At 39.3% G+C, this 12206-nt stretch overlaps 1 protein-coding gene across 2 annotated transcripts in view; it reads left to right on the top strand.

Moving 5' to 3' along the window:
• Positions 1-12206, top strand: part of BTBD9 (BTB domain containing 9) — a 405791-nt gene that overhangs the window by 266191 nt on the left and 127394 nt on the right. For both annotated transcript variants that reach the window (XM_065885106.1, XM_065885107.1), the window contains one exon: positions 3068-3177. In XM_065885106.1, the coding sequence (XP_065741178.1) occupies positions 3068-3177 (110 nt within the window). The remainder of the gene's footprint in view (positions 1-3067; positions 3178-12206) is intronic.

Raw genomic sequence — 12206 nt, 5'->3', positions numbered from 1 at the left:
CCCTCTCTGCACACTGATGAAGTCACTAGCTGCCACTGTCCTTATTATCAGGTTAAATCAGAGTCTGAGTGTGCATTGGAGAGATGATGTTGAAAGAAAAAAAGCTTAAGTTTTACCTCTTATTCAGAATCTTTTGTGACAGAAATGTGGCATCTGCTTCTCCTGTTTAGGTGTTGTGACCCAGAAGCAAGTTTTGTTTTGTTTTTCAAAGAAAAAAAAGGAAAGAGAGAGGACTCCCTCCCATCACCAGCCCTTGGATTTTTCAGTAGCTTGGATAGTGATAACTTCTGCCTCCAGCATGTTCCCTTGTGAGCCCCATTAAGGAAATCTGCTTATGATCAAAGATGGTACCTTGATGGTGCTGCCTCCTTCTTCCTCTAGACGTTGCTCATGGATCAGGGCATGCCTTCCCCTGAGCTGGACAGGGCCCCTGTGTTCTTAATGGAGAGCTCCAGGCTGCCCTACCCGTCACTGAAGTTGGGGGATTAGTTAAAGCCTGTTTGCTATTTCTAGATCAAGATCTTCAGTAAAGGATAGAGTCCTATGCTAAACAATTCCTTGCTGGAGAAAAGGAGCATGGCTTCTTTCTTGTGACTTTGTTACCATTTTTTAATGTGTATTTGAGTAAGGACTTTATGCCATTTTTGTAAATTAGGCTATAATTTTATGTAGACTTAGAAAGTATTGTAGAACTAGAATAATTAAACTTGTGAGCGTTCCATATAACAGGCTAATCAGGAAGTGTGATGTACAGTGGTGAATTGCTAATTTGACCTCAGGATTATGCAGCAGAGATAACATTATCTTCATTTATATAGAACTTTTTATCTGGAGGCATCTCTCAGTGCTTTTGCAGTCATACATATTATCTTGTTAGTTATCACAAACACTATCATTAAGGCTGTAAAATGTATTCCAGTACAATTTTTTATTTTCAGCTTCTGTAACTGGGGGACAAGGGAGGGGAAGGTTCTATATTTTCTCCCACTCCTGATATTTGCACCAGGGTAAAATTTGGGAAATGACTGTTGTCTAAACTAGGAGAGCCTGGTTCCATATAATGTTTTGAAAAGAAAGGTGGGCGTGGGGGGATGGGACGGACATTACTGCATCCCCTTAGGTCAGCCTGAACTATTTAACTTTAAGAACTGCCAGTGGGGAAGGGCCCTATTAGTCCCTTCCTGGCTCCTCTGCCTTGCACAGTATTAGGAGAGCTATCTCTCCTTTGAGAGATTTGACCTAGGGAACAGGAAAATGATCTGATCAAATTCCACCAAACCACATTCCCTCCATTCCCTCCACGATTGCAGACAGCAGCACTCAGACTGTCACGACTATGTGCGGTTGAAAGTGCTATGCTTGTTGAGTTCCTATGGGTATAAGGAAATGGGCAAAATTAGATTCAGGCCAAGGTGCCAGGCTTAACACACCCCTTCCGCTCCAGAAAGCCCAGAGAGATTGTTACTGCCTACAGTAAAGAACCACACAGTCCGTTCTACCCAGATCATTTAGAACTTATTTTAAATGAACCCCACCCACCCACCCAAACCCAGTAAAATCAGCACCTTCTGTGTGCCTTGAGGGCTTGAAAGAACAGATCAGGGCCAACTTCCTGCTTACCCAGAGGGCTCTGGTGAGCACCGCAGTTTGCCCTGACTCTCCACACAGGAAGAACGGTGTCTCCCTGCAGTGGATGTGGGAACACTGAGCAGCCAGTCCAGGAGAAAGCATTACTATGGGTTATGAAGATGAGCGATCAGCTCGTGCCAAGGAGCAGGTGGCTAAATGAGGTGCACAGGGAGTGCGGTGAGATTCAGGTTGGAAGAAACAGGAGGGAAAATAGCCCATGATACAAAACCCCCGAATATAGCCACTTTTATGTGAATTTTTACAATTGGCATTTACATTATACAGTTAACTTGGAATAATGAGATATGTAAGGAAATTACCGAATTAGTGGACAGCGATTAACTCAGACGTAAAATGGTATCATCTAAGTGGAAGGTTGTTTTACATAGCGGAGGGAAGATATTACTAAAACCTTGCCCAGTCTGTCATCACCTAATTGAAATCTGTTCGTTTAGTATGCCCCATCCTTCAGAGCACATAGTTCATAATTTGAGAGAGCGTTATCAGTTAATCTAGTTATTTTTTTTCTTATTCTTCTCTTGAATTCCAGTAAGACTGTGTGTGGCACATTACATTCCCTCTGGAATTGTGTGACACTCAGAAGAGTAAGTTTGTCTGTTCATTAACCTGTGAACTGTCAGATCCCTTTGAAGAGTGAAAGGAGCAAGTTGCTCCAAGGTTAATGCTTGTTTGTCAGAGAGGGTGAACAGGCCAAGAGGCTAGAGACTTGCCCTGTGAAACTCTGCACTATGCAGATGCCAGATCCGTGTGGCCAGGAGGGAGGCTGCAGAGCAGGCTGGGTCACCTCTGCTGATCACTTCCTCTGGTCAGGAGAAGGCTTCCCAGCAGTCAAGTGGGGGGCTGGCGTAAGTATATTGGGTCAACTTCCTAACAAGGATTCAGGAGCAATATTAAAATACAAGAAGCTGTGAGTGGTTTTCAGTAGTTTCCGTGGATTTTTACTTTCAACAAGAAAGCAGTATTGATTTCATGCATTTCATCCAATGGATGAAAGCTTTCATTGAGTTGGAAAGCATTTGACTTTGTGCACCTGTGCACAGGCACATTCCTAACCACAAAGCGAGGATAGAAGCTGTTTGTTATTCTCCAGTGTAAATGTCTCATGGATATACAATTGTACTGGCATTCAGGGGCTGAGCTGAACAGTCCCTGGTTTGATTTTCTAGGTAAACCAAATCTAAGTTCTACTTCATTCTCTGGAAAGTGGTACCTCCTTAATTTTGCTGTAATTCTTCCAGGCTCAGTTGGAGCTAGCCCTAAGGAGCAGGTACAGGGTCTGAAGCCAATTCAGAGTCTCCTTTAGTCCATGCTCTGGTACACTGTATGTTTACATAGTGTATCTTATTCTGTTATCTTTGGATTCCTTACGATGGAAGCTCATTTTCTTCAACAGATTTTCTTTTCTTTTTACCCCCAGGTATATTCGAATAGTTGGGACTCACAACACAGTGAATAAGATTTTTCACATTGTGGCTTTTGAATGTATGTTTACAAACAAAACCTTCACTCTGGAGAAGGGGCTGTTAGGTAAGTGTTACAATTATATTTCTGTGTATACACTTAGATATTTTATCTTCAAATATTTTGTTATTCCATTAACTCATCTTAATTCACCTCTTAATCAGCTTTGACTAAGAACTCTGGTTGATTTGAATGAATGCCTTATGGCTGAGTGACATAGAGAGGGCTTATATTTTTAGTAGTCAAAATAATAATTCCAGTAAACGTAAAAGAATGTAAATATTGTACTAGTAGTTAAGAATTGAAAATGTTCTACTGATTCATTCAGATTTGCTATGTGGGGAATGCTTATGATAGGCAAAGCCTCTCAGACCAAAGGATGTCCTATAATGGTAGGTAGGATCAGGGAGGAAGTTGCTATATTATTGATCCAATGCTCCTACTTTCCAAGGCTATGCAGGTATTTTGGCCTCTGATTTGATATGAATGGTGTGCTCAGCTGTAAGAATATCTTCTTTTCATGGACACAGCAGTCCATATTTGCCCTACTTTGCCAAATTCACCTCAAGAAAATGCCTGCATATAAATTTAAATAAGACCAGAGTAACTAAATTATTGTAATGAAAATTAAGTTATCTTGTGGGAAATATGGCCTGGCTGATCTTTCGAAAGGGCATTTTAAATTTTGTTTAGTTGTCTATTTGGTTGTTTTCTGTTAATGTTTTGTTTTTGCTTTTGTTTTAGGTAATACTTAGTCTGGTCTGTGTAGGGTCCGTCCCAGGTCTTAACATTCCAGATACCATGAGGGGCTTTTCCTGTCTAGACCTCTTTTATCCATGCCCACAGGTTTTTGCTCATTTCCTATCAAGATCATAGTTTAACTAATTAGATCCTTGAATCTGTGCCTTTACTGCCACTTTCTTTGAAAAGGACTCTGTATGTTCAAGTGGAGGGATAAGATGCCAGTGCCTTGGTGTACCTAAAGTACTCTACCTTTACAAAGGGACTAATTTCTCCTCTCCTCTCCAAGTCCTGTTCATGCTGGGACACAGAACATATTGACTGTGTCCTAAAAACATGGTGAAAACTAGAATGGGAAATATGAGAGTAACTTGCAAATGTCTACTAATTCTTTGAATGGTCAAAAGTCTAAATTTTCGTAACGCCGTGTGTTTCCTAAATGTAATCCTTTACTTTAGGGAAATTTGGGAGAGTAATATTAGTAAAGTAGCAGGAGTAGAAATTATCCCAATGTATAGAGAACTTTCAGAGCTCAACTAAAATAAATAATTTGGTTTTAATTTTGCTATGGATGTAAATTTTAGTATTAAATATAAATGTTGATAATCTTTGTGACTTTTAAGTCATTTGAAAGTTAGTGCTGAAGCATTACCTGATATTATCAAGGCTTTTGACTCCGTGGAGGGTCATAGAATGGTGATGATGGGGTGTTTGGGGGAAGCCACTCCTTTTCATCTGCTGCCCAAGTTGTTTTATAGACTAAGCTTCACTGTGTATGTGATTGTGTAGTTAGGGGCATCCTTACTGAGAAGGATCTTATTAGAAACCAAACCACCTTCAGCCCCAGGATGTGTAGAGCATTTGGCTACTGCCTTCAGCCCAGTGCACTGCATTTTGAGCATGCCGTATAGAAGGCACCTCCCCCTTCTTACTGGAGAAGAACAGGTTTGTGGACACTGTAATTATCAGAGAAACAGCTCTATCTGGCATGAAAGGCCATTGCGGGAATGAAGCTTGGGATCGGTTGTAGTGAAGGGTGCTGTTGTTGGTCTGTATGTTTTGTCTAAACTGAGTTAGTCAGCGTTATCAGAAGCCATATAGTCTCAGACATATCAGGGGATGAAAGGAGATTGCAGAGATGCAAGAAGTGTTTCTGGCATCTGGTCAAATACTTTTCTTCAAGTCCTCTTCGATGATGCTCACAAGTTTGACCGCAAAGAGCGCTGCAGTCATTTGTCTGTCATCATCCCTCCACCAAATAGGAGCACATAGGCAGATATGTGTGTGAACCTGTCAGCAGATGGCCTGCAGCGGGATCCCCTTTGGCTTTTATTTTACTCTCTTACAGTGCGAAGTTGCCCCCATGCTGGGCAGTCAGGGACATGGTTTGAGTTGTGAAGGAGTGTAGGGAGATTTCATTGTTCTTTGTCTGACATGGCAGCTCTGCTGAGTTTACAGGGGTGTTTGAAGTAGTAATGGCCAGCTTTCCATGTTGATGATCTCAGGTGCATTTTAACTGCACACAGGCCTCAGCCAGCCACTCTACAGGGACCTCCAAGAAAGGAGTGGTCCGCTAGTGGGGCCACAGTGTGTGTCAGAATCACCTGGAGTTATTTTTAAATTATAGCTGCCTCCTGCTGCCTCTTTCCTATGAAATATGCAGTCCTCCCTTGAGAACCACTGATACGAACTTCAGGTTTTCACGGGGGAAAAAAGTAAAGCTAAAATAATGTCATCATGAATAACTAGTAGGGTATCAAGCTCTACTCTTACATTTCAAGATTCAGAATTTCTTTCTTTCTTTGTTCCTTGGTCTTTGTTTCATAGTTCAGGCTACTCTCCTTGGAGTAGTACTCTCCTAATAGGCCTTAAAATTACTTTAAAAATACTTGTGTTGTTTTTTAAAATCAGATTTTAATGTTATTACTTAAAACGTATAATGATGTCAGGAAAAACATAAATAAAAATAACCACATAAGAAAAAATATATAAGAAAATAATAAATATAGATAAATTAGATATCTAATATATAAATTATATAATATAATATATATTATATAATATATAAATTATATATATAATATATATATATAAATTTATATATATAAACATATAAATTTATAATATATAAATTATAAATATATATTTATATATATAAATTATAAATAAATATAGATAAAAATAAATAAAGAAAATAATAAAAATAACCACATAAGAAAAAAAAAATAACCACATAAAAACCTCATAAGATTTTAGTCTTCTTTTTCCACGAAAGGGTTTCTTTCACATTTTTGTTGACAACATGTCATTCTTCATGCTGCTTCACTTGCACAGACTCCTGGGGAAGCTTTGAAACCATGTGGGTTCATACATCCATGGGAATGGGGCCCTCCTCAACCACACTGACCAGATCTGGGCGTCAGACTCTACCCACAGCACTTCTCCCACCTTATCTGCTGCTGCCACCACAGCCCTTCTCATTTGGTGGCTGCTTCTGGTTGGTGCTGGGATGTATTCTTGCCTGGGAGGGTCTTGCCTCTTTGTTAGGAGGCATTTGTAGGAAACTCTAACCTGTCTTACTGCTGATGCATAGAAGGAATGTTAGAATAGATATGACTGCTATTTAAACATTAAACCTCTCAAAAGATGTATTTGCTTTACCGTGGCACTCCACTTTGTGATATGTATGTAGCATTTGCCAAATCCCTCCACTTTTTTCATAATTGTCAAAACTTCCTTTTCATTGAATCTTGTATTTAAGTTCACTTCTTTGAATACCCTATCAGTTATTCAAGGAGAGAGAATAATACCCACCACCCAGCTTAAAGAATTATCAACTCATAGACAACCTGGTTTTATCTGTATACTACCTACTTCCTCCCCACCAGATTATTTTGAAGCCAATTCCAGACACTTTATCATCTTATCCATAAATATTCCAATATATATCTCTATACGTAAAGCCTCCTTTTTGTAGCCATAATCACAATATCGTTATAATACCCCAAAATTGAACCGTTATTCCTTATGAGTATTAACTCAGTGTTCAAATGTTCCTAATCAAATCAAAGTCTGGAGTGAGTTTGTTTTCATAGGTTGTTTAAATCAGAATTCAAATAAGGTCCATACTATCAACAAGTAGCTTTGATGACTCTTAAATCTCTTTAAATCTGTAGGTTCCCTTACATATGTCTGTCTCTGTCTTTCTTTGTTTTTCCCCTCTCTCTAATTATAATTTATTTGTTGAAGAAACTAACTTTTTGTCCTGCAGAGTTTCTAACAGCCTAGATTTTGGTGATTAGATCGCCATGGTAGCATTTAATGTGTTCCTCTGTTGTATTTCTTGTATTTAGTAGTTAGATAGGGGCTTAATCTGATTCAGGATATTTTTGGTTTTGTTTTTTGTTTGTTTTTTTTGTAAAATGCTCTATAGATGGTGGTATATGTCTATCAAGAAGCACAGAAAATCTTTGATTGCCTCTCGCTTTTGGATAGTCCCATCCATTCATGATTATTTCCTAAATTCATTCTTTCATAATTTGGAATTGCAAAATGGTTATATTCTAATCCTGTCATTTCTTCTTTGTTTAGTAACTAGAAAGAGAAAAACTTTCCTGAACACTCATTTGGTAATCCTAAAATGCAGTTTGCCCAGGAAAAGTAGGATAAATGTTATATTCTTTCTTCTTATTTACCGCTTTTCAAATTAAAGAGGTGGTTACCTAGCATCCTCCAAAGGTGACCAGTGAAGTGTGATTATGGGGTTTTTTGGGGGGAGGAGGGTGGAAGGGGAAGTACATATTATTTTGAATTTATGGGATTAAACAAATTGGACATCTTTTAATCACTTGCGGTTCTTTTTATTGATATTCAGATTGTCCCCCCCTTTAGCTTCTTCATATTGGCTCTTGAGTCTTTCTGACATAATCTCAGTAGTCCTCAGTAATTCCTTGATTTCTGGCGTGACACAATGTACCAGGTTCATCTTGTACATTTATTGTCCCTCATCTGGAATCAGCCATTTCTGCAAGAAGCCCTGGTTCCCTCAAGTGGGAAATGACATGTGGAAACCTCAGCCTAAGCACTTCCTATTGGGTTGGTCACTATTGCTAGGCCTTTTCAGTGGACAGAAGTAGGAAATGCATGCACATATATTTATTTATTTGTATATCATATATTCAACAGGTAAAATATATCACTAGTGCCTGCCGACACTTCTAATTAAAATTCAGTACACAAAGTTTTTGTTTCACCTTTTGATCTTCCGTCTCCTTTTTTCCATACTGAAAATCTTGGTTACTACTGATGAAGCACAATTAATTTGCTTTGTCTTCAGTACATGCAAAATAGTCTCAGAATTACATTACTAGTAGTACCTTAAGCCATATGATTACTGAAAATAATTTAAGATTTTTGCGGTTACCTTTAGGGCCCTTAAGGTATATCCCACTAGAGATGTACAGTAAAATTACTGTGTTTAAAAGTCACTTAAAATAATTCTCTGGGTGGTCATGCCACTATTTCAGCATACAGATAGATTCATTTGTTCCATTTTGCTTTCAGTATTTAGTGATTGCCTTTAAATTTTTTTGTTTTATAACTATGTAAAATATACACATAATTCCAAAATCAAATATACAAAGCTGTTGTATTTAGAGAAATCCAGTTTCTATTCCTGTCCCCTCTACTCATGTAGGTAATCTCTTTTTCCCCTTTAGTTTCTGGGGTTATCCGTTTTAAAAAAAAAAAAAGGAAAATAAGTAAATATATGTAATTAATATTTTATATCCTCCCCAGCATTCTTAAATAATTAGTAGCGTACTATATGCTGTACATTCTTTCTTTCTTTACCTTGCTTTTTTGTACTTAACACTTATCCTAGAGCTAACTATGTAGAAAGATATTCTTTATTCCTTTTGAATAACTGTGTGGTACTCATTAGTGTAGATGTACTGTAGTTTATTAAACCAGTCCTCTATTGATGAACATTTGGGTTGTTTTCAGTCTTCTGCTACTACAAATTGTGCTGTTGCCTTTGGGATAGATTCCTAGAAGAGGGCTTACTTGATCAAAGGGTAAATGCATGTATAACTTTGTTAGATATTGCCAAATTCACCTCCATAGGGTTTATCACATTTTAAAATTCTCATTGGCAATATATGATAACGATTGTTTCCCCCACAACCTTGCCAATGGAGCATATTGTCAAACTGCTGGATTTTTGCCAGTTTGATAGGTGAGAAATTGTATCCCAGTATAGTTTTAACTGCATTTCTCTTATGAGAGAAATTGAGCATCTTTTCATATTTTTAGGGCCATTTGCATTTCTTTTTTCCTTTTTAAATAGCTCTTCTCTTCTTATGAGTCTTGTAGATGAATAGAGAACATGCTTTTAGTAAGACTTGGGGGAGCAGTAAGTACTTAACGCTGGTACTAGAGTGTGGTATTTAGCATTACATGAGCCTGGTTTCCCTTCTTAAGGTCTCCTGGTTCTTCTGGAAGACATAAGCTCTCATAAGTCCCTTTCCATCCTTATCCTTGGCTCTACCTCTGCTTAAGAGAACTAGAGCATGGAGCTGTAGGCTCAAAATTCAAGGTTTTTTAATCCTTTCAGAGAGTAAGAAAAAACTTCCGTTACCAGCTTTAGGCCATTAAGTATTACCTCTGTGTCTACCAGCATGGATCCAGGAAGACTGGTGGCTTTTTTTATTCTACTTCCTTGTTAGTAATTGAGGTAGGGCCACCAAACTAAGCAGCACAAGCACAGGAGCTCTTTGTTGCTGAAGCTCTGGGAACGCTCACTACTGCTGCCACCAGGAACTCTGCTGTCTGAACAGGAACATTGGAGTCCGTATTCGTCTGCTACTGTGCTACCTGCAATACCATCAGAAGCATCCTCCTCTCCTTCATTCTCACCAGTTTCTTCTGTTGGTAGAACTTCACCCAAAACAAAGCTGGAGGGAAAAAAACCCACACCAGGCTGACAAGCTTGGGAAATGTAGTTTATGGAGCTTTAGCCTCTGACATACGTTGTAAAGCAAGGGAGTGAATGGAGCTGAAAGCAGATAGATAGATGATGAGTGCAAAGGCAGAAACTGTAAAAAGGGCTCCAGTCATCAGGGGACTTACCATCTGATTCAAAGCAGCTGGATAAGACCATTGGCAAGGCATAGAAATATGTGGAGTGGAGAACAACAGACAGAGGCACAAGCAGAGTGTGGAGAAAGGTTAAATGTTTAGTTGGGCTGTGAAGGAACCCAGCATATTTTCTTGCCTTGTAAAGTAAGGTTTTATGAAGAATGATATTTTGAGCTGGGCCTGGAAGAATTTAGTAAACAATACAGAGCAATACCAATGTGCTAATTTACATAGTAACAAAAATGGCTGATACTTGTTCCCAGCTGGAGGCAGGAAATAGAAAATAGGTGGCCTGTAATTGCTACTGTCATCTAAAAGTATTTTGAAGTAGCATCTTTAGAATTCTGTAAAGTCCTGGGAAGGGAAACAGAGTTGGAAATCTGCTGTGAAGGGCTTTTGGCATCCACTGAACCAGGCATATGACTTCTGTGCTTAAAAAAATGTGTCCTCTGGAGCAGAAACAGAGATTTGGGAGTGAGGGAGTTCATCAGGGGGTGGAGGCGTTAGAATGTGGCAAAGAAGCAAACTTGTTGGAGTAACAGAGGGAGCCTGAAGACCTTAATTCAGAGAGTTTTCTAAAAATAGCACTATTGAGTCTGGACTAGTCTAGACCAAGAGGATTTCTTTTCCCAGCCTGTTTCTATAACCAGATATTAAGGCTGGTTCTAATTGTCAGTGAAGCTTAACTTCTTTATCTACTGTAAATTACTTGGCATTAAACAGACATTTATTAAGAGGCTGCCAACCAAGTGTATCTTAGGCACTGGGGATAGAAAGATACACAGGTGCAGTTTCTGCCTCGGAGGATCGTATGAGCTAATGAAGGAGAAAGACACTTAAATAGAAGGTGACAACACAGTAAAATAAGTCATCTCTTGGGAGAATTCAGCAGATGCTGTAGGAACACCGGAACAGGAGCACCTAAGCTGAGTTGGGGGATGGTGTCACAGAAGACCTCCCCATAGAGGTGATGAAGCTCCTTAAGTTTTTTTAAGGAAGAAGATGGAGAGTCAGGGGAGAATCACATAAAATGGTCAGTGTGTGCAAAGTGTGTTAGTGTGTTATTTATCTCTGACCAATTTCAAAGCCAATGCCCCTTCCAGTGGACCGCACTGCATTTGGTGGAGGGGGCAGTGGAGTAAGAGTTAGAGTTATTTGTAGTCTCTCACCCTTTCCCTGGAGAAGATTAAGCATTATTTTCTCACAAGGTCTTAGAGTTTTAGAAAAATTCAAATAAAATAAATGCCCCACAATAATGCATAAAGAACATAATACAGTTTGTTTGGTTCCCACCTTGGGGAGCCCCTATTTTCAAACAAGAATGGACTACAATTTTTATGTGTGGGAGACAGCAGGGGGATGATTAGAAAGTGACCTTCTCACAGTCACTTAGGATTCTTAATTTAGTATGTGGTCCTTTGTGTACATTTAAATTTCATTCTCTTTTTATACCTGTTCTTTTGTTGTTTTTGTTTGTTTGTTTGAGAATAAAGACTGCCTGAAAAGTTTTTATGGCTCTTATTTTACAGAACTTATGTGTACATTTTACAGGATTGAATTTTTTGGATCCTACTTGTATATCCCCTTGTTATAGCAGGAATATAGTAGGGTGTGTATGTGTGTCCAGGGTAATGTAAATGTGCACCACTTTTTAAAAAAATTATTTATTTTTGGTTGTGTTGGGTCTTCATTGCCGCACGCGGGCTTTCTCTAGTTGCGTCAAGCGGGGGCTACTCTTTGTTGTGGTGCACAGGCTTCTCATTGCAGTGGTTTCTCTTGTTGTGGAGCACGGGCTGTAGGCGTGTGGGCTTCAGTAATTGTGGCATGTGGGCTCAGTAGTTGTGGCTCGCGGGCTCTAGAGCGCAGGCTCAGTAGTTGTGGTGCACGGGCTTAGTTGCTCTGCAGTATGTGAGATCTTCCCGGACCAAGATGGAACTCGTGCCCCCTGCATTGGCAGGCGGATTCTTAACCACTGTGCCACCAGGGAAGTCCCACAACTTGTGTTTAAGTGGGACATCATGGAGCATGTATTCAACATGACGCAACAATATCACTTTCTCACAAACCGTGGTTCTGCCTCAGACTGGCATTATGAATAGCCAGGTTGTAATCAGCGAGATGTTTCTCTGGCACTGACTGTGAAAGATATTCTGGTGGCCAAGGGGACGTGAAATCTAATTTTGTTGGCCTGGTCACTAGTTCAGTACCCCAATCCT

The sequence above is a fragment of the Phocoena phocoena genome, chromosome 10 (genome assembly GCF_963924675.1).
Source record: "Phocoena phocoena chromosome 10, mPhoPho1.1, whole genome shotgun sequence".
NCBI lineage: Eukaryota > Metazoa > Chordata > Mammalia > Artiodactyla > Phocoenidae > Phocoena > Phocoena phocoena.
The sequence above is the reverse complement of the archived record's forward strand: the minus strand, read 5'-3'. Positions and strand labels throughout refer to the sequence as shown.